Source organism: Macaca mulatta, chromosome 10 (genome assembly GCF_049350105.2).
Source record: "Macaca mulatta isolate MMU2019108-1 chromosome 10, T2T-MMU8v2.0, whole genome shotgun sequence".
Taxonomy (NCBI): Eukaryota; Metazoa; Chordata; class Mammalia; order Primates; family Cercopithecidae; genus Macaca; species Macaca mulatta.
This window is the reverse complement of record NC_133415.1, coordinates 19928884-19956270: the sequence shown is the minus strand read 5'-3', so window position 1 is coordinate 19956270 and position 27387 is coordinate 19928884. Positions and strand designations below refer to the sequence as shown.

The following is a 27387-nucleotide window of genomic DNA, read 5'->3' as shown; positions in this document are numbered from 1 at the left end:
CTGTGCTTATTTGCTATTTATATCTGTTTTTTGGTGAAGTATCTGTTCATGATCTTTTGTCCTTTTAAATTGGGTTGTTTGTGTTCTTGTTGAGATTTGTTTTTTATTTGTTAGGTGTGGTTTTTTTTGACAGTTTTTTTTTTTTTTTTTTTTTTTTTTTTGACGGAGTCTTGCTCTGTTGCCCAGGCTGGAGTGCAGTGGTGCAATCTCGGCTCACTGCAACCTCGACCTCCTGGGTTTAAGCAATTCTTCCACCTTAGCCTCCCGAGTAGCTGGGACTACATGGTGTGCTGCCATGCCCAGCTAATTTTTGTGTTTTTTTAGTAGAGACAGAGTTTCACCATGTTGGCCAGGCTGGTCTGGAACTCCTGACCTCAGGGGATCCACCTGCCTTGGCCTCCCAAAGTGCTGGGACTACAGGCGTGAGCCACCAAGCCCAGCCTAGTTTTGTAAAGTATGCATTCTGTTACAAGCATTTTGTCAAAGCATGATTTGCTTATGTTTTCTCCCAGTCTTTTTGTTCTCTTAACAGTATCTTTTGCAGAGGAAAAGTTTTTAATTTTGATGAAGTCCAAGCTATTCTGTTTTTATGGATTTTTTTTTTTTTTTTTTTTTTTTTTTTTGCGAGAGTCCCGCTGTTGCCCGGGTTGGAGTTCAGTGGTGTGATGATAACTCGTTGCAGCCTGGAACTCCTGGGCTCCGACCTCAGCCTCCCAAGTAACTGGGACTACAGGCAATGCCCCACCATGCCTGGCTAAGGTTTTTATTTTTTGTAGAGATGGGGGTCTTGCTTTGTTGCCCAGGCTGGTCTCAAACTCCTGGCCTCAAGCGGTTCTCCCACTTCAGCTTCCCAAAGCCCTGGGATTATAGTCAGGAGCAACTGTGCCCAGCTGGATTATATTTTTTGATAGCATATTTTAGCTGTCATCTCTAAGAACTTTGCCTTAACCCAAGGTCACAAAGATTTCCTCTTACCTTTTCTTCTAAACATTCTGTAGTTTTACATATGGATCTTGTATATTCTACAACCCTGCTAAGTTCATTGATTATTTCTTTTTTTTTTTTTTTTGAGACAGAGTCTCACTCTGTCACCCAGGCTGGAGTTCAGTGGCGCGATCTTGGCTCAGTGCAAGCTCTGCCTCCCAGGTTCATGCCATTCTCCTGCCTCAGCCTCCTGAGTAGCTGGGACTACAAGTGCCTGCCACCACTCCTTGCTAATTTTTTATATTTTTAGTAGAGACGGGATTTCACCGTGTTAGCCAGGTTGGTCTCGATCTCTTGACCTCATTATCTGCCTGCCTCGACCTCCCAAAGTGCTGGGATTAACGGCATGAGCCACTGTGCCTGGCTCATTTATTATTTCTAACAGCTTTTTTGTAAATTCCATGGAGTTTTCTATGTAGACAGTCAAATTGTCTATGAATAGATACAGTTTTATTCCTTCCTCTTCTTTTCTTTTTTCTTTTTCTTTTTTTCTTCTTTTTTTTTTGAGATGGATTCTCGCCCTGTCGCCCAGGCTGGAGTGCAGTGGCACAATCTCAGCTCATTGCAAGCTCCGCCTCCCAGGTTCACGCCTTTCTCCTGCCTCAGCCTCCTGAAGCTGGGACTACAGGCGCCCTCCAAGCTATTTTTTTGTATTTTTAGTAGACACGGAATTTCACCATGTTAGCCAGGATGGTCTCAATCTCCTTACCTCTCATCCACCCGCCTCGGCCTCCCAAAGTACTGGGATTACAGGCGTGAGCCACCACTCCCCGCCCTCTTTTCATTTTTTTATTTTACTGGCTAGGGCTTCCGTATGATATTGAATAGCAGTGGTAACAGTGGACACATCCTTGCTTTGTTCTTGGTCTTAAGGGAAAAGCATTCAGCTTTTAATCATTAAATAGGATGTTCATGGTATGTTTTTTTATACCTGTCCTTCATCAGGTTAAGGAAATTCTATTCCTAGTTTTCTGAGCATTTTAATCGTTAGTAGATGTTGAATTATTTTTGAACTGTTTTTCCTGTATCTATTGAGATGATTGTGAGGTGACTTCTTTTTTAGTCTTTTGTTAAGGTTAATTATATAGACTAGTTTTCAACTTTTTTTTTTGTTTGTTTGAGATGGTGTCTTACTGTTTGGCCCAGGTTGATTTTGAACTCCTGCACTCACACTGTCCTCCTGCCTCAGCCTCCTGAATAGCTGGAACTACAGGCACTTGCCACCATGCCCAGCTGCTCTTCAGATTTTGAATCAGCTTCACAGTCTTACTTTTATTTATTTATTTTTTTTAAGATAGGGTCTTGTTCTGTTGCCCAGGCTGGGATGCAGTGGTGCAGTCACAGCTCAGAGTAGCCGTGACCTACCTGGTTTAGGCAATCCTCCCACTTCATCCTCCTAAGAAGCTGGGACCGCATGCTACCAAGGCCAGCTAATTTTCTTTTGTATTTTTTTGTAGAGATGGGGTTTTGCACTGTTGCTCAGGCTGGTCTCAAACTCCTGGGCTCAAGCAGTCCACTTGCCTCAGCCTCCCAAAATGCTGGGATTACAGACATGAGCCACTGTACCCAGCCATGTTCCACAGATTAATGCCACTCTTTTTATATATTGCTGGGTTCAATTTGCTAATATTTTGTTGAGGGGGGTGGGGTTGCTTCTGTATTCATGAGGGATATTGGTCTTTAGTGTTCTTTTATTGTCATACCTTTGTCTGGTTTTGGTTCAGGTAATACTAGCCTCGTAGAATGAGTTGGGAAGTATTTTCTATTTTTTATTTTTTTTGAGACGGAGTCTCGCTCTGTCGCCCAGGCTGGAGTGTAGTGGCGTGATCTTGGCTCACTGCAAGCTCCGCCTCCTGGGTTCATGCTGTTCTCCTGCCTCAGCCTCTCGAGTAGCTGGGACTATAGGCCCCCACCACCACACCCAGCTAATTTTTTGTATTTTTTAGTAGAGATGGAGTTTCACCCTGTTAGCCAGGATGGTCTTGATCTCCTGACCTCGTGATCTGCCCGCCTTGGCCTCCCAAAATGGGAAGTATTTTCTAAAAGAAATTTGTAGAGTTGGTATTATTTCATCCTTGAGTGGTCAGTAAAATTCTCCGCTGTAATCCTAGTGGTCTAGGCCTAGAATTTTCTTTGTTGGAGGATTTTAAACTTTGAATTCCAGTTTTTAATAGCTCGAAAACTATTTAGGTTATTTATTTATTTATTTATTTATTTATTTAAATTATTTGAGACAGAGTCTTGCTCTATCGCCTAGGCTGGAGTGCAGTGGTGTGATCTTGGCTCACTGCAAGCTCCGCCTCCCAGGTTCACGCCATTCTCCTGCCTCAGCCTCCAGTAGCTGGAACTACGGGCGTCCACCACCGTGCCCGGCTAATTTTTTGTTTTTTTAGTAGAGAAACTGATGTTTCTGTTTTACCATGTTAGCCAGGATAGTCTCGATCTCCCGACCTCATGATCCGCCCACCTCAGCCTCCCAAAGTGCTGGGATTACAGGTGTGAGCCTAGGTTATTTATTTTTGCCGCTTTTTTTTTTTTTTGAAGATGAGATCTTGCTTTGTTGCCTAGGCTGGAGTGCAGTGGTACAATCATAGTTTACTGTAGCCTCCATCTAACTGCTGGGCTCAGGTGATCCTCCTACCTCAACTTCCTGATTAGCTGGAACTACAGGCGTGTGCCGCCACACTTGGATAATTTTTTAATTTTTGTTTCATGCCAGGGTCTTGCTTTGTTGCCCAGGCTGGTTTCAAACACCTGACCTCAAGTGATCCTGCCACCTTGGCCTCCCCAAGTGCTGGGATTATAGGCAGGAGCCACCACGCTCATTCTTGAGTGAGTTTTGGTAGTTTATATCTTTCAGGGAATTGGCTTATTTCAAATATGTTGTCAAATTTATGTGCATAGAGTGTTGCTTTTTTTTTTTTTTTTCTGAGATAGAGTTTCACTGTTGTTGCCCAGACTGGAGTGCAATGGCACAATCTCGGCTCACTGCAACCTCCGCCTCCCTAGTTCAAGTGATTCTTCTGCCTCGGCCTCCCAAGCAGCTGGGATTACAGGTGCCTGCCACCGTGCCTGGCTAATTTTTATATTTTTAATAGAGACGGGGTTTCACCATGCTGGACAAGCTGCTCTGGAACTCCTGGCCTCAGGTCATCCACCCACCTCGGCCTCCCAAAGTACTGGGATTATAGGCGTGAGCCACCACGCCCAGCTGAGTATTTCATAACTGTAATTTTCATGTCTTCAGGATCTGTAGCTGTCACCCCCTTTCATTCCTGATGTTGGTGATTTATGTCTTTGATCTTTTATTCTTGGTTAATCTGGCTAGAGGTTTATCACTTTTATTGATCTTTACAAATAATCAACTTTGCATTCATTAATACTCTGTTTTTGTATTTGTTTTTTCTTTTTTCTGTTTTCAAGTTTCTTGATTTCTGCTCTTTTTTTTTTTTCCAGATGGAGTCTCGCTTTGTCACCCAGGATGGAGTGCAGAGTAGCATGATCTCGGCTCATTGCAGCCTCTGCCTCCTGGGTTCAAGCGATTTTCCAGCCTCAGCCTACTGAGTAGCTGGGATTACAGGTGCCTGCCACCACGCCTGGCTAATTTTTTTCGTATTTTTAGTAGAGACATTTACTGCTATAAAGTTCTCTTAAACACTGACTATGACTACATTACACGAATTTTAATAAGTTATATTTCTGTTTTCATTCAGTTAAAAATTGTTTTCTCATTTTCCCTGAGACCTCCTCTTTGCCCCACAGATTATTTAGAAGCGTGTTTAGTTTTCTAATATTTGGGAGTTTCCCAATATCTTTCTGTTAAGGATTTCTAGTTTATTCCATTATGGTCGGACAACAAGTCTTAGTATGATTTCAGTTCCTTTATTTTTGTTAAGGTTTGTTCTGTGGCCCCAAATACTCTACCTTGTAACGGTTCTAATATTTACTTGAAGAATGTACATTCTGCTGTCCTTTTTTTTTTTTTTTTTTTGAGACGGAGTCTTGCTCTGTTGCCCAGGCTAGGCTGGAGTGCAGTGGAGTGATCTCTGCTCACTGCAGCCTCCGCATCGCAGGTTCAAAGTATTCTCCTGCCTCAGCCTCCCGAGTAGCTGAGATTACAGGTGCCCGCTGCTACGTCTGGCTAGTTTTTTATATTTTCAGGAGAGACGGGGTTTCACCATGTTGGCCAGGCTGGTCTCGAACTCCTGACCTTGTGATTCGCCTGCCTCAGCCTCCCAAAGGCGTGAGCCACTGTGCCCAACTTCTGCTGTCTTATATTATTTATAGTTACAGTGAATCTAGCTAGATATTATGGAATAGAAGGAAAAGTCACTTGTATGTTTAAGATAAAAAGAGTTGTCCAGGTGCTGTGGCTCACGCCTATAATCCCAGCACTTTGGGAGGCCGAGGTGGGCGGATTGCTTGAGTGCAGGAGTTCGAGACCAGCCCAGGCAACATGGCAAAACCTCATCTCTACAAAAAAACACAAAAATTAGCCAGGTGTGGTGGTGCATGCCTATAGTCCCAGCTACTCAAGAGGCAAGAATTATTTCTAACATTTGACAAGTTATTTCAGGCCATTCCCGTAGACCTCAGGGAGTGTCCATTCACTCTTGCACTGTTAAATAAAAAGTTTGCAAGTACTTTTAGGCCTTAAGGAAGCATGGTTCTCAAATTGTCGTGTGCATCAGAATCATGGCAGAGACAGTTAATGAGATTCCTGCATTCCATACTCTGGAAAGAGCAGTTAGTGTTTATTTTAGATACTCTTCATAGATAAATGATCTCATTTACACTTTCCAAACATACCTCTGAGAGAGGCACCATTTTATAGATGAGGAACTTGTATGAGATTACGTCTGTAATAAATGAAAAAGGGCCAGTAAGCCTGGCTTGTCTTACTCAGGATCCCAGACTCTAAACCACAGCACTACACGAGTCGTCATTCCTGAAGTGTGCTGATTCCTGAGGTCCACGGTGAAACCAAGGAAGATACATGTTAAATTATCCTTGTTATTTTGATTTGTCTTGTCAACAACTGTGAAATACATAGTTACAGTCCTATTGACTACGTCTTGGAGGCTGTCCTAAAAATGATTTATATAATTTTATTTTCTCCTTTGTCTTCTAAAAAGAAGAGAAATTTACTTCATTAGTGGTGACTTTCATAATGAAAATACAGTTTACGGCCGGGCGCGGTGGCTCAAGCCTGTAATCCCAGCACTTTGGGAGGCCGAGACGGGCGGATCACGAGGTCAGGAGATCGAGACCATCCTGGCTAACACCGTGAAACCCCGTCTCTACTAAAAATACAAAAAACTAGCCGGGCGAGGTGGCGGGCGCCTGTAGTCCCAGCTACTCGGGAGGCTGAGGCAGGAGAATGGCCTAAACCCGGGAGGCGGAGCTTGCAGTGAGCTGAGATCCGGCCACTGCACTCCAGCCCGGGCTACAGAGCAAGACTCCGTCTCAAAAAAAAAAAAAAAAAAAAAAAAAAAAAAGAAAATACAGTTTACTACAAAGGGAGACCTGTGGGCCATTGCGTCTTCCATATCTAGTAAATTATCTTTTCTTTACTAAAAAGAGTGAGCTTGGAGTCAAACAGCAAGTTTTATCTCATGATTTCTTCTTTTTTAACTTTGTATTATGGAAAACTTCAAATATCTACATAATTGAAAAATTTTTTTTTTTTGAAATGGGGTCTCACTCTGTCGCCCAGGCTGGAGTGCAGTGGTGCGATCTTGGCTCACTGCAACTTCTCCCTCCCGGGTTTGAGCAGTTCTCCTGCCTCACCCTCCCTAGTACCTGGGACTACAGGTGCACGCCACCACACGCGGCTAATTTTTGTACTTCTAGTAGAGATGGTGTTTCACCACGTTGGTCAGGCTGGTCTGAAACTCCTGACCTCAGGTGATCCGCCTGTTTTGGCCTTCCAAAGTGCTGGGATTACAGGCGTAAGCCACCGCGCCCGCCTGAAAGATATTTAATAGAGTAATGAACCTCCATGTATCCGTTACCCAGCTTTGATTATCCACTCATGCCATTATTGTTAAGATCAGTCTCTCCACTTCTTTGCTGCCTGTTTATTCACATCATTTCATCTAAAAATTGCAGAGTATATCTATAAAAATAAACACTTTTAAAGCAGAGAGTTGGCCGGGCGCGGTGGCTCAAGCCTGTAATCCCAGCACTTTGGGAGGCCAAGACGGGTGGATCACGAGGTCAGGAGATCGAGACCATCCTGGCTAACACGGTGAAACCCCGTCTCTACTAAAAAATACAAAAAAACGGCCGGGCGCGGTGGCTCAAGCCTGTAATCCCAGCACTTTGGGAGGCCGAGACGGGCGGATCACGAGGTCAGGAGATCGAGACCATCCTGGCTAACACGGTGAAACCCCGTCTCTACTAAAAAATACAAAAAAACTAGCCGGGTGAGGTGGCGGGCGCCTGTAGTCCCAGCTACTCGGGAGGCTGAGGCAGGAGAATGGCGTTAACCTGGGAGGCGGGGCTTGCAGTGAGCTGAGATCCAGCCACTGCACTCCAGCCTGGGCGACAAAGCGAGACTCCGTCTCAAAAAAAAAAAAACCAAAAAAAAAACCAGAGAGTTTTTGAGCAGTTCAGTACATGGATTTTCCTTTAAATGCTTTGTAAATGTCGTTACTTGCACAAAGCCTTCGTGTGTTCTTGCACTCTTAATTAATTTTGCAGTGATTCACAACTTTTCCAGCAGGGGGCACTTGGAAGCTGGAGGGATTTAGGTATTCAAAGGAGAGCCCTTGAGCTTTTATCATAACTCAGAGTAATCCATCTCTTCCCATGCTTTTTGAAAAATCTCTTTGGTGAATCTAGATGCAAAGCAAAAGATGCGACAGGCCTGGAAGTCCTGGTTGATCTACGTGGTTGTTCGTAGGACCAAACTTCAGATGCAGACTACGGCTCTGGAGTTTAGGCAACGGAGTATCTTAAGGTGAGTCTGCTCAACTGCCCTACAAAGTATCAGCCATCATTTTACCTCATCAGTTTTATGGTGCTGGAAAACAGCATAAGACCCCACCTTAAAACAATGGTTTGTGTTTGGTTTTATTTTTATTTATTTATTTATTTTTCGAGATAGGGTCTTACTCTGTCACCCAGGTTGCAGTGCAGTGGCACAATATCAGTTTACTGTAACTTCCACCTCCTAGGCTCAAGCAGTCCTTCCACCTCAGCCCCCCGAGCAGCTGGGACTACAGGCATGCACCACTATGCCCAGCTAATTTTTTTTTTTTTTCATTTTTTTGTAGAGGCGAGGTTTTATCATGTTTCCCAGGCTGGTCTTGAATTCATGGGCTTAAGCGATCTGCCCACCTCAGCCTCCCTAAGTGCTGGGATTATAGGCATGAGCCACCATGCCCCATTCTCACCTTGAAACAATGTTTTGAATGTAGTTGATGCCTAATAAAGATTTATTGATAACTTGTTTATAAGATCAGTTTCACATAATCATAATTAACACGAATTGAGTGCTTACTATGTTCTAAACTCTGTTAAGTTTGTGTGTGCATGTGATAATTTTGTAATGTAAAGTATCTAACTCTTACCATAAACTGTAAGTACCATTATTGTACAGATTAAGTTGTACAATAAGGCTCAGAGAGGTCGAGTAACTTGCCTAGCATATACAGGTTGTAATTGGCAAAACTAAGGCTCACCCACCCATACTCTTAACTGCTGTTCTGCATTGAAGCCCATCAGCATTGTAGACATACTGGAAGAACATGAATTAGTCCACTTTTGTAGCCAGATGTGTAACAATGAGCTGCATTATAATGGACAGATTTCACTCTCTTGTCTGTAGTGATCCACTGGTGTCCTGAATGGTAGTATATTAAGAGCTCACTTCCTGCCTGAAAGAGTTGGGTATTGAACAAAGTATGGATAATAGGAGAGGCTTTCAGCTGCACTTACTTGGGTTTGAATCCCTCTTCCAGCCTGTATTATTGGGTCATTTCATCTCTTCAGCTCTTATTTTCTTCATCATTGAAATTGTTACACCATACTTACAGGTTTGTCATCAGGAAAAAATAAAGTAATATCTGTAAAGTGTTTAACAGTGTCCAGAACATCAGTGGGCATAAAGAAGTTATTTATTTAAGTAGAAATAAAATAGGCAGAGTGCAGTAGCTCAGACCTGTAATCCCAACACTTCAGGAGGCTAAGGTGGGAGGATTGCTTGAGGCCAGGAGTTTGAGACCAGCCTGGGCAACAAAGCCAAGACACTGTCTCTACACACAAAAAAATATTTTTAATAAGTAATTAAAATCGTTACTTAAAATGTATTCAGCAAGTATTTCAAAGTGCCTAATTAGTATGCAATTTTACTTGAGTCTGAGTGATTTTTTTTTTCCCCCGAGATTTATTCTCGCACTGTTGCCCAGGCTGGAGTGCAGTGACGTGATCTTGGCTCACTGCAACCTCCGCTTCCCAGGTTCAAGCTGTTCTTCTGCCTCAGCCTCCCAAGTAGCTGGGATCACAGGAGCATGCCACTATCACCCGGCTAATTTTGTTTTTGTTTTTGTTTTTGTTTTCGAGATGGAGTTTTACTCTTGTTGCCCAGGCTGGAGTGCAATGGTGCAGTCTCGGCTCACCGCAACCTCCACCTCCCAGGTTCAAGCAATTCTCCTGCCTCAGCCTCCTGAGTAGATGGGATTACAAGCATGCACCACCACGCCCGGCTAATTTTGTATTTTTAGTAGAGACGGGGTTTGTCCGTGTTGAGGCTGGTCTCGAACTCCTGATCACAGGTGATCCACCCGCCGTGGCCTCCCAAAGTGCTGGGATTACAGGCGTGAGCCACCGCGCCCTGCCTAATTTTGAATTTTTAATAGAGACAGGGTTTCACTATGTTGGCCAGGCTGCTCTCAAACTCCTGACCTCAGGTGATCCACACGCCTCAGCCTCTCAAAGTGCTGGGATTACAGACATAAGCCAGTGTGCCAGGCCATAACTTATGTTTTTTAACAAACCAAATTGTGTAGGCCAAACAGCATATCTGTGGTGTCTAAAGCAGGATCTGACCGTAGGAACCGTAAGTTTCCAACCATTAATTGGCAGATTTGGGACTTTTTCTCGATTGTTTTGTTTTTTTTTCCCCAGCAGTGAATCTAGAGATGGTGCTATGAAGGAGAGGGCTAGAGCTGAGGGTCTGAGGCCCCACACTAACTGCTCCTCTCTTTTCTGAGTGGTTTTTTTCTGATGGATTCCATCGTTGATTTGCTCTTTCACAGGGTGTGGTGGAGCATGTGGAGGCAGCAACTAGGACAGGTCCGTGTGAGCCGTGCCCTCCATGCCTCTGCTGTGAAGCACAGGGCCCTGAGCCTCCAGCTGCAGGTGAGTCCAGTAAACGTGGGTTTTGGCATCCTCTGTCCATGTTGTCAAGTGTCTCACCCACAGAGGGAAGTGCTGGGCCTTCCCTGCAGCTCAGGGCCTGAGCCAGGGTGGGGGCAGAGGTAATCCGGAAGGCTGGGCTCTTCCAGAGGGAGGCTGCTGTTAGGAATAAAGCAGAGGCTTGTCCTAGATGAGCCTAGATCAGTGGCTTCCAGAGTGCTTCTGGTAATTGTGGAGCTGGAGAGGGATTTATAAATTAGTTATAAACATGTTTAGAGAAACAGCAGTATACTCTGATTTCCTCATTACTGTTTTCCTACAGCAAATCAGAAAATAATTGGGGCAGAAAAGAAACTAAGACTGAAGAGAAAACCTGGCTGCTGCTGCTTTGTAGTTTTGATGGTCTTAGAGTGTTCTTTTAGGCAAGCCCCTAGCTTTTTTTGTCAATCATAAAGGACTAAAGCCTGTACTAAAACTTTCTTATCCTTTGACATATTCTCTGAATTCTTGTCATGTTTTTATGCCTGCTGGGTACTTACAGAGCTGCCAAGTAAGTTATAGGAAACAGAACCGGGAAGAGGAAAAAAAAAATTAGCGCCTGTTTCCAAATGTAGGAATAGTATCTTCTTATTCTAACAACAAATTGCATAGTCCATGCAAATATGTGCAAATCACATGCAAATAGCATATATAGTCATCTAGATCAGTGATCAGCAAACTGGCTCACTTTGGACTGCTTTCTGTGTTTGTAAATAAAGTTTTATTAGGATGCTGTTACACCCATTCATTTACGTATCATCTGTGGCTGCTTTCCGATTACAAGGGCAGTGTAGAGTAGTTGCAAAAGAGACCTTATGGCCTGCAAAAACTAAACTATTTGTTTTCTGACCCTTTAAGAAAAAGTTTGCTGACCTCTGAACTTGTAAAGTCTTCTGAGGCAATAGCAAGGAAATAAGAGACACAGCCAATAATAATAACAGTACCAATAAGCAGCAGCAACTGCAGCCTGAGTGACAGAATGGGATCTTGTCTCAAAAACAAAAAAGAAGAAGAAGTAGCTTTTATCGTTGTCTACTTGTGTTAGGTGCTGGACTAAGTGCTTTACGTGCATTATCTAATTTTCACAAACCTTTGTAAAAGTCCCATGTTATTGTTAAGAAAACCAGGAAGGTTAAATAACTTGAACCAGGGTCATATGTATAGTGAATGTTAGAACCAGGTTTTAACCTAAGCAGCCAGAAAGCTGCATCATTATCTCTTTTTTTTTTTTTTGAGACAGAGTATCACTTGCTGTCTCACCCAGACTGGAGTGCAGTGGCACGATCTCGGCTCATTGCAACCTCTGCCTCCTGGGTTCAAGCAATTCTCTTGCCTCAGCCTACCAAGTAGCTGGGACTACAGACGCATGCTGCCACGCCCGGCTAATTTTTTGTATTTTAGTAGAGATGGGGTTTCACTGTGTTGCCCAGGCTGGTCGCTAACTCCTGAGCTCAGGCAATCTGCCTGCCTCAGCCTCCCAAAGTGCTGGGATTACAATGGTGAGCCACCGTGCCTAGCCCAGAATTTTTTAAAGTAACAAAATTTAATGGAATGGACACTACCAAAGCTCTACCCTCCCTCCCTCCCTTCTACTACCTTTCCTCCTCAGAGATAGCCACTCCTGATTCTGGTATGATTGTTCTCCTGTATTCTTTTTTCTTGTAAAAATATGTGCACATATCCTTAAAGAATAAATGCATGGTCCTCCTGTAGTCCTGTCTACTCCGGAGGCTGTGGCAGGACGATCACTTCAGGTCAAGTGTTTGAGGCTAGCCTGGGCAATATAATTAGACCCCATCACTTTAAAAGAGGTGGGAGAGGCCACGGTGGCCTACGCCTGAATACCGGGACTTCAGGAGGCCAAAATAAGAGGATCACTTGAGTTTAGGAGTTCAAGACCAGACTAGGCAACATAATGAGACCCCATCTCTACAAAAAAAAAAAAAAAAATTAGTTAGACGTGGTGGTGCATGCCTGTTGTCCCAGCTACTTGGGGGCTTAGGTTGGAGGATCACTTGAACCTGGGAGGTCAAGGCTGTGGTGAGCCATTGATCATGCCACTGCACTCCAGCCTGGACAGTAGAGTAAGACCCTGTCTCAAAAATAAATAAATAAATAAATAAGTAAATAGCATGGCTTTGTGTAGTTGGGACATTTATGAATGGTGTCATACTGTACTTTGCAACTTGTTTTTTTAGTGCAACGGTATATTTTTGAGGTTTAGCCATGTGATTTCTTTCTTCCTTTTTAAAAATAGAGACAGGGTCTTTCTCCATTGCCCAGGCTGTTCTTTAACTTGCAGCCTCAAGCAATTCTCATACCTTGGCTTCTTAAAGTGCTGGGATTACAGGCCTGAGCCACCCTGCTTGGCCCTATCTATGTAGATAGACAGAGATTTATTAACTGTGTATATTATGCCATTGTATAAACAAGGCACAGTTTATTTGCTTACTGATGGACTGTTGACTACCTCTGCTTTTTATAATTATGAACAATACTACCGAGAGCATCCTTTTTTTTTTTTGAGACTCCATCGCAGTGGTGCGATCTCAGCTCACTGCAACCTCCGCCTCCCAGGTTCAGGCGATTCTCCTGCCTTAGCCTCCCAAGTAGCTGGGACTACAGGTGTGTGCCACCACATCCAGCTAATCTTTGTATTTTTAGTAGAGATGGGGTTTCACCATGTTGGCCAGGCTGGACTTGAACTCCTGATCCACCTGTCTTTGCCTCCCAAAGTGCTGGGATTACAAACATGAGCCACCATGCCTGGCCCCAGTTTCTTTTAATTATTCACAGATCTCTTTCTCGGCTCTCTTCCATTCATGTATTTGTCTATCCATACCATACAAATACCATACTCTTTTAGTTACGATTTGATGAAGCAGGTAAGCAAGAGTGTAGGTTCTTGAGTCAGACTGTCCAGTGGAATTCTGCCTCTATCACCTATTAGCTTTGTGCCTTTGAATGAGTTATTTCACCTTGTTTGTACCTCAGAATTCTTATCTGTAAGTAGATCATAATAGTACCTACCTCATGAGATTGTTGAGGCTTTAGTAGGACGATCCAGTTATTAATAATATACTCAGAGCAATGCTTGGAATATGGAAATGCTTGATAAATGCTAGCTGTTTATTACTATTCCTACTTAACATACAGCTCTTAAGGCTCTATATTTGAGAGAGAATCCCCTTTATTCTTGTTTTGTTTTTAAACTTGTCTTAATTGTTCTTCTGTACTCTTTCTTATTAATTTTAGGATCAACTTGTCAAGTTCTATAACAAAGCCTATTAGGATTTTTTTTTCTTTTTTTTTTTTTTGAGACAGAGTCTCGCTCTGTCACCCACCCACTGGAGTACAGTGGTGCGATCTTGGCTCGCTGCAAGCTCTGCCTCCCAAGTTCACACCATTCTCTTGCCTCAGCCTCCCGAGTAGATGGGACTACAGGTGCCCGCCACCTCACCCGGCTATTTTTTTGTATTTTTAGTAGAGATGGGGTTTCACCGTGTTAGTCAGGAGGGTCTCGATCTCCTGACCTCGTGATCTGCCTGCCTTGGCCTCCCAAAGTGCTGGAATTAACAGGCGTGAGCTACCGCACCTGGCTCAGCCTATTAGGATTTGTATTGCAATGTACTGACAGCTTATTAGGTTAGAATTGAGTCATTTCATCTATGAATTTGATATATCTCATATTGCTGAGCTTGAGAAGGGAGAGTAGGAAGGATGAGATCATGAGGTAACAGCCAGAACGTAGGGCCTTGCAGGCAGCACTTGAGAAAAAAGGCTTTGACTTTTATTCCTGGGAAGGTGAAGAGCTGCTGGCTCTGAGCAGAGGCGTAACATGATTGTACCTACCTCTTAACAGGATTCTCTGATTCATAGTGTACTGCTTTTGGGGTAAGAAAGGGAAGGATATATATGAATGTGTGTCTGTGTGTTTGTGGTGTGTGTGTGTATGTCTGTGTTTGCTTATATTTTCAAGAAGGAATAATGGAAAAATAAATGAAAAACTTACCAAAAAATGGTTACCTATAGGAGGAGGGAGGGAAGAGTATAGGAATAGAGTACTTCTGTGAATTTACTTTGTTACATAGTTTTAACTTCAGAACTATGCAAATATTTTATATAATTACAAAGCAAGAGTAAGTAAAAAAACAATTGATATATTTTCAAAACAAACTGAAATAAACATATCAAGTTTGTGGCAATGACTACACAGAAAAAATTACTTCAAGTAACTTTAAAATACAATATTTTGACTGTTCACCCTGGTGGAATGTGTTAAAAGGACATAATGAACTGCTAAGAAATCTAAAACCACATTCTTATTAAACAAGTGTTATTGTTACTAGGAGGTTTGAAATTGTTGTATTGAAAGTATAGTTACATTGTAAGATAAAGCAAATAATTATGGCAGTGTTGTTAGGAATAAAGATCTTCAATAGAAAAGATTACAAGTATAAAAATTAAAGAAATTAAATCTGCAGTTGGAACTGTAAATATCAATATGGACTCAATTATATATGTATGTGTATATATATGTATATATATGTGTGCATATGTGTATGTATATATATGTGTATATATGTGTATGTGTATATATATGTGTGTATATAACCATAAATACATTTCTGGCCTGGCACGGTGGCTCCCAGCACTTTGGGAGGCAGAGGCAGGTGGATCACCCGAGGTCAGGAGTTTGAGAACAGCCTGGCCAACATGGTGATACCCCATCTCTACTAAACATATAAAAAAATTAGCTGGGCGTGGTGGTGGTGGGCACCTGTAATCCCAGCTACTCGGGAGGCTGAGGCACGAGAATCATTCGAATCCAGGAGGCAGAGGTTGCAGTGAGCCAAGATTGTGCCAACTGCACTCCAGCCTGGGTGACAGAGTGAGACCCTGTCTCAAAAAAAAAAAGCATTTCTAACTCTATTTACTGAAAAGACTTAGAAGCAGTGACCAGTAGTATAGCATTTAGTATCCCCAGTGCCCAAGTTGTGGTCTTAACTATTTCCCACTAATAGGAAGCAGGGCTTTTTAGAGAAATGGCTGATTATAGGTCTGGGGCAGGAAATAGACAAGATACACCTAGGACATAGTGTGGTGAAGACTGAGGAACTTAACAAAAGCTAATGGAATTGTGTCAGAAGGACTCAGGGACCAATTTGGAAGGGTTCCCGGGGCTTAAGATAGAAAAGTTTGAGCATCAAAAAACAATAAGCTAGGCATGGTGGTGCCTGCAGTCCCAGCTACTCAGGAAGCTGAGGCAGGAGGATCACTTGAGCCCAGTAGATTGAAAACATCAAGTACATAAAATTCATGCATTTGAAATAACTTTAAAAGAAAGTGGAACTCGTCGGTCATGATTTTGGGTTGTTAGGGGAGTAACTCAGTTCTTTAAAAATTAATGAAGGCAAAAAATGAAGCATTTATCCCACCTTTCCTGTATAAACTGTTAACTCCAAGAAACCAGAGGGTTAACGAGAGAGAAGGCTTCTTCATAGAATTCCAGTTAATAAATGCAGAAGGAGTACTAGAAGAGAAAATTGCTGTTTTGCCACCTCTAATGAGGACACAGATCTAGGCAGCCATCACTAGGTGAGAGGATGGTGGGAAAATACAGGAGAAATCTGGCTACCTGCCGTCTGAATCCACCAGACAATCTTGGCATTGCTACAACTATGGCAGCCAGACTTGATGTGCCTCATGATACTATGTAAGTGGAAGTACCCAGCCACATTCATGAACTGTTCTTGCCTAAAAAATTGAACATGACTCCAAGCCTAATGCAAGTCTCTCAGTTTATAGGAAATACAGGGGTCAGAGTAACAAGTTAAAGACACCTCGAGATTACAGTCAGTCACATCCAAAATGTAGGACATTTTATAGGATAGATGACTTGATTTCTCTAGTAGATTGATGGCATGAAAGAGAAAAAAAAGCAGGAAGGAAAATTGTCATATAAAACAGAGAGATTTAAGTGACCTAAGAATTAAAGCAAACCAAAAAGGACCACTCTGGCTGTCGTGTTAGGAATACATCAGAGCCAGGCATGGTGGCAGATGTCTGTAATCCCAGCACTTTGGGAAGCCAAAGCGGGTGGACAGCTTGAGCCCCAGCGTTTGAGACCAGCCTGGACAACAAGGTAAAACCCTGTCTCTACAAAAAATACAAAAAATTATCCTGGTATGGTGGCATGTGTCTGTAGTCCCAGCTACTCAGGAGGCTAAGTGGGACGATCACCTGAGTCCGGGAAGTTGAGGCTGTAGTGAGCTATGATTGCGCCACTGCCCTCTTGCCTGGGCAATGGAATAAGACCCTGTCTCAAAAAAAAAAAAAAAAATAGCTGGGCATGGTGGTGCATGCCTGTGGTCCCGGCTGCTCAGGAGGCTGAGGCAGGAAGATTGCTTAAGCCCAGGAGATTAGGGCTGCAGTGAGCAGTATTCTTGCCACTGCACTTCAGTCTGGCAGTCTGGGTGACAGAGTGAGACCTTGTCTCTAAATAGATAAATAAATAACCAGAGATGATCAAGGATATAAACAGGGAGAACAAGTGAGAAGCTATTACGAAATTCCGGGTGAGATTTTGCACAAAGATGATAAGAAGACGGTAGTTGGATTCTGGATATCTTTTAAAGATGTAACCGACACCTTTAAAAGATGTGTGGATGAGATACGAAGTTTTAGAGTCCAAGATGACTTCCAAGTTTTGGCCTGGGGAATTGTAACAACGGAGTGCCATTTACTGAAATAGGAAAGACTGCAGGAGAAGCAGGTTTGTGGGAAGAGATTAGGAGGAGCCCAATTCTGGCCTCTGTATCTTCAGCCTGATAGGCCTTTTGAATATCCACAAGAAGATATGTTAAGGAAGCAGTGGGATATTGGGATATATGTGTGGAATATTGAGGATGGGGCCAGGATAGGAGGTACATTTGGGAAATTCAGGAGTTCTCAGTAGGCAGATGGTATATGAAGTTACTAGAGTGGGCGGGGTGCGGTGGCTCATGCCTGTAAATCCCAGCACTTTGGGAGGCTGAGGCGGGAGGATTGCTTGAACCCAGGAGTTCAAGACCAGCCTGAACAACATAGACCCCATCTCTTTTTTTAAAAAAATCTACTAGGGTGTGCGAAAAAATAAAGGGAGTGAGTGTAACTAGAGGAGAGGTTCCAGGGCTGAGCCTGCGAGGGGCACAGAGGTGGGAGTCAGCAATAGAAACAAAGCAGGGACCCGGACACATCCCAAAAGCCAGGTGAAGGAAGGAGGAGGCTTTGTCAGACACTCCTGGCAGATCAAGGGAGGTGAGGACTGAAATCTGACCTTTGGATTGAGCAACGTGGAGATGGCCGATGCATTCGATAAGAGCAGTTTCATTCAGTAAGCCGTGGGAGTGGGCTCAAGAAGGCCTGCCTGGGAGACAGAGAGATTAGAAAATAGCTCTTTTGAGGAGCTTGAAACAGAAAGAACCAAAGTGTTAGCTGGACGGCACAGTGTGGTCTAGAGTCTAGAGAGGGGTGTTGCTTTCTTTGAGAATCACTGGTTTATTCCTTTCAGAAAGTATTTTTGTGATGGCAATCTTCCCCCCATAACTTTTTATTTTTGACAAACACCAAATCATAGAAAAGGTGGATACTGGATGTATTTCACCCAGTTTAACCCATTGTGGTTTTTTGGTTTGGTTTGGTTTGGTTTGATTTTTTTGAGACAGGGTCTCACTCTGTCGCCCAGACTAGAGTGCAGTGGTGTGATCACTGCTCACTGCAGCCTCAACCTGCTCTAAAATTATAGACACAAAGTTTATCTTAAAGCTTATATCTCCTAAAAAGGGCAGTCTCCCACATAACCATAATATCATTATTGTATTCCAAGAAATTTAATATTGATATGATAATATGTAACATGCAGTTCATATTAAAATTGTATATGGTTGCTATTTTCATTTCCATAGTCTAATCAAAGGTCACCCATTGCTTTTAGTTGTTATATCCTGAAGACATTTTTTTAGGATGGGGAAAATAATAGCACATCGGTATGCTGATTTCAGAAATCTATAGAGAGTGAAAACGTGATTTATAAGAGGGCAGCTGCCAAGGCGGTAAACTTAGGAAGATTCGATGTAGCCAGAGCGGGACAGGGTTGGGAGGGGACTGACTTTGGTGGGAGGATGGACGGTTTATCCAGAGTAGCAGGAGAGAGAGAAGACAGAGCCCGTGGGCAGGTGGGTGGTTAAACATGGTGGACCTTGAGGAAATTTTCTTTTGATTGCTTTTATTTCTTAGTGAAATGGGAGCGATGGTATTCAGTTGTGAGGAGGGAGAGGAGAGGTGCGACAGGTTGAAGAAAAGATATGAAGTCTTTGTCTAAGTCATCTTCAGATTAGGACATGCATTATCACTGATCTAAGGGTGTACATTTATAGACCCTTAGCTTCTATAGATAGGCATCCCTGGAACTAATCTGCCTGAAAAAGGACCACTTTACAGTAAGCGTCCTCTGACTTTGGAAGAAAAGGCAGACCCTCCCCTGTCCCAAATCTGAATGAATTATGTCACCCCTCGGATCGTTTCTGCTCCTTGTCTGCTTGTTTGTGTTTTTGTTTTGAGTTGGTCACTCTTGTCGCCCAGGTCGGAGTGCAGTGGTGTGATCTCAGCTCCCCGCAACCTCCGCCTCCCGCGTTCAAGAAATTCTCCTGCCTCAACCTCCTGAGTAGCTGGGATTACAGGCACCCACCATCACGCCTAGCTAAGTTTTTATATTTTTAGTAGAGATGGGGTTTCGCCATGTTGGGCAGGCTGGTCTCAAACTCCTGACCTCAGGTGATCCGCCTGCCTCGGCCTCCCAAAGTGCTGGGATTACAGGCATGAGCCACTGCACCTGGCATCTGCTTGCTGATTTTCTTCTTCTTTTTTTTGTAATCCAGAAAAAAATTACTTTTGAAAGCAGAATGTCCCTCTTAAAGACCCTTTTACTCCACAGTCCCATAGCTTATGATCCCGCTAGGGGATTGCCACTTCCTTGTTTCTGATTTCAGCCTTTCCACTGTGTGTGTCTTTCTCTTTTCCCTTTCCACCTGCTCTTCACCCTGTTTTCCTGCCTCTCCTTTGACTATTGTCTCTTCTCTGGTTTTCAGGCTTGGTCACAGTGGCGGGAACAGCTCCTGTATGTCCAGAAGGAGAAACAGAAGGTCGTCTCCGCGGTGAAACACCATCGGCACTGGCAAAAACAGAGATTTCTGAAGGCCTGGCTTGAATACCTGCAAGTTCGCAGAGTGAAGAGACAGCAGAATGGTGAGTAAGAAGCTCCAGGCTCTCAAGACAGAGGATCTGGTCACAATTTCCACTCTCCTGCTGCCGTTGGTACTGTACTAAGAAGTAATATAATGACGTTACTCCAGAAATGTTGGTAAAAGGAGATTGAGGAGGAAAATACATCATCCTTGAGTCAAACTTATTTCCCTTTGGCCTTTTCTTTTATTTATGTATCTATATCTATCTATCTATAGATAGAGTTTTTTTGGAGACAGAGTTTTGCTCTTGTTGCTCAGGCTGGAGTGCGGTGGTGCGATCTCAGCTCACTGCAACCTCCGCCTCCTGGGTTCAAGTGATTCTTCTGCCTCAGCCTCCCAAGTAGCTGGGATCACAGATGCCCACCGCTTCGCCCAGCTAATTTTTGTATTTTTAGTAAAGATGGGGTTTCGCCAAGTTGGCCAGGCTGGTTTTGAACTCCTGACTTCAGGTGATCCCCCTGCCTTGGCCTCCCAAAGTGCTGGGATTACAGGCGTGAGCCACTGCACCCGGCCTCTTCTGTATATTTTTTATCTAAATAGGGTTTTCATTATGCTCTAAGTATTGTAATTATTTTGATTAATATGTTGATAACTTATGGCTTTGTGTCTTGCTTTTTTCCACACAGTTAATTAACATTTTCCTGCATCTTAAGTATTTGTCACAATTTTTTTTTTCTTTTGTTTTTTGAGATGGAGGCTTGGTCTGTCGCCCAGGCTAGAGTGCAGTGGCGTGATCTCCACTCACTGCAAGCTCCGCCTCCCAGGTTCACGCCATTCTCCTGCCTCAGCAGGAGAAGATGGGACTACAGGCACCCGCATGGTGCCCTGCTGACTTTTTGTATTTTTAATAGAGACGGGGTTTCACCATGTTATCCAGGAGGATCTCGATCTCCTGACCTTGTGATCCACCCGCCTCAGCCTCCCAAAGTGCTGAGATTACAGGCATGAGCCACCGTGCCCAGCTATGAATGTTATTTTTTTTAACAACTATTCATATTTTATAGGATGGCTTACCTTAATATACTTAGCCATTCTCCTATTAATAGATATTTGGATAGTTTCTGTTTGTCTCCAATTATGCAAATGCATATGATTTTGATATCAAGTTTTTTGGATATTGCTTATATGGTTTTGTTTCCCAGTTAGATTCAGAAGTAATAATACACAGAAATGTGAACATTGGTACACTTTTAAAGTTAAGTTTATTGAGTTTATACCCAAGTGAGTCAAGCACTGTGCTAGACACTGGGTTAGGGGTCTCTGGCATTCAGCCAAACCTCGCTGCAGAAATCTCTTAGGCTGCCAACACTGTCTCTTGGGAGAGTTCGAATGTGTTCTTTGGAGGATAGTGACCCCAGACCAGCAGTCCAGTTGCCCAGTCCTGGAATGTGAAGGCATTAAGCTGTTTAGCATGATAAGCTATAGACTAACGCCTGCCTCCAGTTACAGCATTCAAATTCCAGGTCTGATTCCCATCCCCTTCCCGGGCCCTAGCTCATCAGACCATTATCTGACTAGCATTAAAAGGAGATGAAGCTGGCAGCCAGGATCAGGTTGGCTGAAAGCTCAAAAAAGCCTATGCCAGCATGGCAGCTGAATTTTATGTCATTAACTAAATCTCTAAGTCCTATCCAGGAGTCATTTGTTTAGAAGCAAAAGTAAAACAGTCCTTTTGAAAGCAACAGTTATCATTCCTGTTTATCAGTATCTAACCAGAAGCCTCAGCCCTTTGATGTAACTGATTTTATAGCACCCTCCTCCCTAAAATCACAGAGCTTTTCTCTTTCCTTGGAGAGAGGAGATATAACTCAGGGATTTCTAATGACCTTTCAAGGTTTAAAAAAACATGTATTTTGGCCGGGCGTGGTGGCTCACGTCTGTAATCCCAGCACTGTGGGAGGCTGAGGCGGGCAGATCACTTGAGGTCAGGAGTTCGAGACCAGCCTGGCCAACATGGTGAAACCCCCCGTCTCTACTAAAAATACAGAAAAATCAGCGAGGGATGGTGGTGCATGCCTGTAATTCCAGCAACTCGGGAGTCTGAGGCAGGAGAATCACTTGAACCCAGGAGGCACAGGTTGCAGTAAGCTGAGATCGCGCCACTGCACTCCAGCCTGGGCGACAGAGCGATACTCCAACTCAAAAAAAAAAAAACAAAAAACTTTTAGCATTGTGTGTGTGTGTGTGTGTGTGTGTGTGTGTGTAGCCTTGAACCCCTGCTGTCACCAGTAGTGGGGTTCAGCTTGTCTTAAAGATGTTTCCAGTTCATCCTCTAACCTTGAGGGAGCAGCAGTTATTTCTCTGTTGCAGAGATGGCTGAGCGATTCCATCATGTCACCGTGCTCCAGATACACTTCTGTGACTGGCAGCAGGCCTGGGAGCAGAGGCAGAGCTTGTATGCCTACCATGCCCAGGTGGAGAAACTGGCCAGGAAGATGGCCCTGCGGCGCACCTTTACTCACTGGAAACACTGTATCCTTTCAGATACCCAGGCTGTCCATTGCCTCAGCCAGGACAGCAGGAGCTCAGCAGCACGTGAAATGAAAGTCATGAGATACATGGGAAACAACTGCCAAACGATTTACAACAGCCTTTTCTCTGTTGGCAGTCTTAAAATTTTTTGTTTAATTGGGATTGTGTATAAAAAGAGTACTTATATATTTATAGTTTAAAAATAATAAAATGAACAACTATGTATCTTATTACCCAACTTTCAAAATAGAACCTTGCTAGCACACCTCTCTTCTCCTCCCTGATTGCATTCTTTTTCTTTTCCCTCAGGTGTAATCCCACTTTCCTGATGAACATTTTTTGGTATTATAATATAAGTGCTTTTCTCTGCCCACTAGGTGGTGGAAATAGCCACCACTGGCTTTTTCTTGGTGATACCATCACCGTGACCATAAGCTTCCATTTATTGCGCTTTTACTATGTAGCAGACACTATGCTTCATCCTCATAGCAGTGCTGTGGAGTAGATGCCACTATTGTCATTCTACAGACAGGGAAACAGATTCAGAGGAGTTGAGTGTATTTTAAAGTCACAAGTCATTGGCAGATTCAGGATTTTCAAAACCTGGGCCTTTAACTCCTGTATACATATTCTTTTTTTTTTTTTGGAGATGGAGTCTTGCTCTGTCACCCAGGCTGGAGTGCAGTGGCACAATCTTGGCTCATTGCAATCTCTGCCTCCCGGGTTCAAGCGATTCTCCTGCCTCAGCCTCACGAGTAGCCGGGATTACAGGCATGTGCCACCATGCCTGGCTAATTTTTGTATTTTTAGTAGAGATGGGGTTTCGCCATGTTGGCCGGACTGGTCTTGAACTCATGACCTCAGGTGATCCACCTGCCTCAGCCTCCCAAAGTGCTGGGATTACAGGCATGCAGGCATGAGTCACCGCACCCAGCCTCTTTTTTTTTTTTTTTTTTTTTTTTGAGACAGAGTCTTGCTCCATCACCCAGGCTGAATTGCAGTGGTACCATCTCAGCTCACTGCAACCTCCACCTCTCGGGTTCAAGCGATTCTCCTGTCTCAGCCTCCTGAGTAGCTGGGATTACAGATGCCCACCACCACACCCGGCTAATTTTTGTGCTTTTAGTAGACATGGGGTTTCTCCATATTGGCCAGGCTGGTCTCAAACTCCTGACCCAAAGTGATCCACTTGCCTCAGCCTCTTAAAGTAGTGGGATCACAGGGATGAGCCACCACGTCCAGCCCTGTGTACCTATGCGTTTTTTTTTTTTGCTTTTTTTTTTTAAGATGGAGTTTTCGCTCTTGCTGCCCAGGCTGGAGTGCAATGGCCCAATCTTGGCTCACCACAACCTCTGCCTCCTGGGTTCAAGCAGTTCTGCCTCAGCCCCATGAGTAGCTGGGATTACAGGCATGCACCACCATGCCTGGCTAATTTTTTTTTTGTATTTTTAGTAGAGACAGGGTTTCTAGATGTTGGCCAGGCTGGTCTCAAACTCCTGATGACCTCAGGTGATCCACCTGCCTCAGCCTCCCAAAGGGCTGGGATTACAGGCGTGAGCCACCTCGCCCGGCCACCCAGCCATATTCTTAATCACTACCCCTACCATACTGTGTGCCCAAGTATAAGAATCTGGACTGCCTAGGATGTTCATCCACACATTTTATTTGTTCATCAAAGTCTTGCTTTGTGTAAACTCCTGCTTAAATTCTTGGATACGAGGAAGCTCAGACTAATGGTAGTTCATTGTCTAGTGGGGAAAATAAACATGAAAATGGGTCTTTAAATATGGCATGATAACTGCTGTCATAAAGGTTTGTATCAAGTCCTGTGAGAGCGACTGTGGAGATTCAGCCAAGGAGGTAATGTTTGTGCAGAATTTAAGTCATAGGAGATGAGAAGTTGGGAAGGTTGATGTCTTAGGGGAAGACTGCAGAAGGTTGGAAAAGGCAAAAATGAATGACATTTATGCAGGTTTAGAGGTGAGGAAAAGCATTCAAGAATCTAGTGAGCTGTAGAGGTATGGATGGTGGGAAGGTAGAAGCAGGAACCTCTAGAGGTTTTTTAACTTTTTAAAATTTAGAGACAGGGTCACATGTTGCCCAGGCTGGAGTGCAGTGGCTTTCACAGGCACAATGGTAGCTTACTACAGTCTTGAACTCCTGGGCTTAAGCAATCCTCCCTCCTCAGCCTCCCAAGTAGGTGGAACTACAGGCACACACCATCACACCTGGCATCAGAGGTTTTTAAGAAGAGAAGAGGCTGGGGGCAGTGGCTCACACCTGTAATCCGAGTGCTTTACGGGGATCACTTGAACCCAGGAGTTTGAGGCTACAGTGAACTATGATGGCACCCTTGCCCTCCAGCCTGGGTGACAGAGTGAGACCTAGTCTCTTAAAAAAAAAAAAAAAAAAAAAAAGAAGGAAAAGAAATGCAGTCAGATTTGTGCATTGGAAAGGATAATTCTGGATTAGCGGAGAGAGGCTAGCACCAGTGGGAGACCAGTTATGGGAGGAGGCTCACTTACCAGTCTGCGTAAGGGATGAGTCAGATGAACTGCAGGGTGTTGGGAGTGGGGACAGAAGAGCAGGAGGGGTTGGAGAGAGCCAAGAGATTTAGGAAGAGAGCAGATGGACTTGGCGACCGATTAGATGAGAGTGGGAGGAGAAAAGGTTTGAAAATAACTCCAAGGTTTTTAGCTCAAACATCTGACTGGATTGTGATGCCAAAACAGTGATTACAGAAAAAGGAGCAGATTCTGCTTTAGATGTGGTGATTTCTAAATGTTTACTGAAATTGGTAGCAGTTTATCTCAGGTAATTTTTGCCTCTCATCTCATGGGCATTCAAGGGGAGGAGTGCAAGACCAGATGTTTGATCAGTAACTGACGGGGTTTCCCTTTGCCCACTGCTTCCCTGGGTCATCAGGAGTAGACAGAGGTGCACCTCAGCCCACCTGGCACGTGTGTTATCCCCGATAGCCACGACCCTTCAGGTGGCTTGCTGAGAATGCACTGTTTAGGGGCCAGAACCTTGTTGAGACTGGAGGCCTTCACTTCCTGGCAGATATGCTGCTGTGTGCAGAAGAAGCTGCCCGGTGTGAGATGGCAGAAGAGCACCACAGGCACAGCCAGCTGGTAAGAGCCCTGCATCCTGGCATGGCTCCACTCGGCAGCCTTGCTTGGGCATCCACTCTTGGGGTACCCTGACCCCTATCACCTTCATTAAATGCAGTCAGCTATGGGTGAGTTTTCGTCATGAAACCCTCCTTTCATTGTAGGTGTCCCTGTTTTCATTTTGGATTACAGGTGCTAATGGTGTAGGGTCAGAGGGCTTTGGAGCTGTAAAGGAACCTCAGAGATTTAGTCCTGAGCTTTTTTTTTACATGGGAAAAACCCCTTTTGAGTGGCAGAAGCCTCATTTATAAAATAGATCAAAGTAGCCGTGCTGTGGTTGAAGCATGTCAGGGAGTCAGTCCCTGTTCTACCTGCTACTGTTCCCTTCCCTTGCTATACGAGGTGGTCTTCGAATGTTTTCAGGAGCCTGTGGGGCTCCACAAAGCACAGTACAAAAAACCCTAATCCAGTCTGATATCTTCACTTCTGTCTCAGAAAATTGAAGCCTAAGGCTTGGGGAAATATGGGCAAATAAGCTTTGCTTAGTCAATTTGTGAGGCATTATTATTTTTTAGGGATGGAGTCTCACTGTGTTGTCCAGGCTGGATTCAAACTTCTGGGCTCAAGCAATCCTCCCACCTCAGCCTCCTGAGTAGCTGGGACTATAGGCATGTGCCACCATGCCCAGTGTGGAGGCATTATTATTATTATTATTAGAGATAGGATCTCCTCTGTCACCCAGGCTGAAGTGCCATGTTACAATCGTAGCTTGCTGCAGCCTTGAACTCCTGGACTCAAGTGATCCTTCCACCTCAGCCTCCCAAGTAGCTGGGACCACAGGCACATGCTACCATGCCCAACTAATATTTTAGATTTTTTTTTTTTTTTGAGACGGAGTCTCGCTCTGTCTCCCAGGCTGGAGTACAGTGGCGTGATCTCGGCTCACCGCAAGCTCTGCCTCTGGGGTTCACACCATTCTCCTGGGTTCATGCCATTCTCCTGCGTCAGCCTCCCGAGTAGCTGGGACTACAGGTGCCTGCCACCATGCCCAGCTAGTTTTTTGTATTTTCAGTGGAGACGGGGTTTCACCGTGTTAGCCAAGATGGTCTCGATCTCCTGGCCTTGTGATCCACCCACCTCAGCCTCCCAAAGTGCTGGGATTACAGGTGCCAGGCCTAATTTTTTAGTTTTTTATACAGAGTCTCCCTCTGTTGGCCAGGCTGGTCTTGAACTCCTGTGCTCAAGCGGTCCTCCTGCCTCAGCATCCTAAAGTGTTGGGATTACAGGTGTGAGCCACTGCACCTGGCCTTTTAGGCATTATTGATGGAGCTGGATCCAGGTCCATCCTGGCCCAACCCCAGCCCTTCCTTTCACTAAAGATTCCTTTTTCCGTTTTAGCAGCTCTGCAATTATAGTCATATAAATGTATGCACTGAGCCCATATGGGAAAAAAACAAAAACACAAAACCATCACAGACAAAAAGTCTGTCTTTTTCTGACAGGCAACAGTTGATGTTTACCTTGGTCTGTAGAATTGTCGTGTGGATTGTGGCGTTCTCTCCTGGTGTGGGCGTGTTTGTTCTTGTGCAGTATAGATGGACAGCAGGGAGGTTCAGCAAATATTTATTAAGTGCCTGCTGTGCAGACTGGCTTGTGTTAGACTCCCAGGTGAATCTCAAAGTAGAGAACCACACTCAGGGAAATAACAGCTGTGAGAAGCTGTGACCACGCTTCTCTCCCGTCATTTGAGGCGCGGTCTGCCTTCACCTGCTCTTGGTTTACAGACTCTACTGATTCCAGTCCTTGTAATCAGTTGTGTCCTTTCTTTGCACAGTATTTTTGCTTTAGAGCCCTAAAAGACAACGTGACCCACGCCCATCTCCAGCAAATAAGAAGGAATCTCGCTCACCGGCAGCATGGTGTCACGGTAAGGGTTGTCGTCTGTATCAAGGGACCTCTCCTGATGGCCATTCTCTCTTGCTCTTTTTTCAGTCTTGCCAAATTAAGCAGAACTCTATTTATTTATTTATTTATTTATTTATTTATTTATATTTATTTATTTTTTTTTTTTTGAGACGGAGTCTCGCTCTGTCGCCCAGGCTGGAGTGCAGTGGCCAGATCTCAGCTCACTG

At 44.1% G+C, this 27387-nt stretch overlaps 1 protein-coding gene and 1 long non-coding RNA gene across 34 annotated transcripts in view; one reads left to right on the top strand and one right to left on the bottom strand.

Moving 5' to 3' along the window:
* SFI1 (SFI1 centrin binding protein) overlaps window positions 1-27387 on the top strand; it is a 115366-nt gene that overhangs the window by 51554 nt on the left and 36425 nt on the right. For 31 of the 33 annotated variants that reach the window (XR_013399246.1, XR_013399239.1, XR_013399240.1 and 28 more), the window contains 6 exons: window positions 7831-7948; window positions 10248-10350; window positions 19515-19671; window positions 21981-22142; window positions 25206-25276; window positions 27090-27182. Coding sequence is in view for 23 of the 33 variants with exons in the window: in XM_028827786.2 (XP_028683619.2) it covers window positions 7831-7948; window positions 10248-10350; window positions 19515-19671; window positions 21981-22142; window positions 25206-25276; window positions 27090-27182 (704 nt within the window). In the remaining 10 variants the exon portion in view is untranslated. The remainder of the gene's footprint in view (window positions 1-7830; window positions 7949-10247; window positions 10351-19514; window positions 19672-21980; window positions 22143-25205; window positions 25277-27089; window positions 27183-27387) is intronic. The other 2 variants (XM_077949911.1, XM_077949915.1) reach the window with 1 other exon arrangement.
* On the bottom strand, window positions 626-21832 carry LOC144331807 (uncharacterized). Its single transcript, XR_013399310.1, has 2 exons — window positions 21774-21832; window positions 626-2145 (listed from the first exon to the last, which is right to left on the bottom strand). It is a non-coding gene; the product is annotated as an uncharacterized LOC144331807 (long non-coding RNA).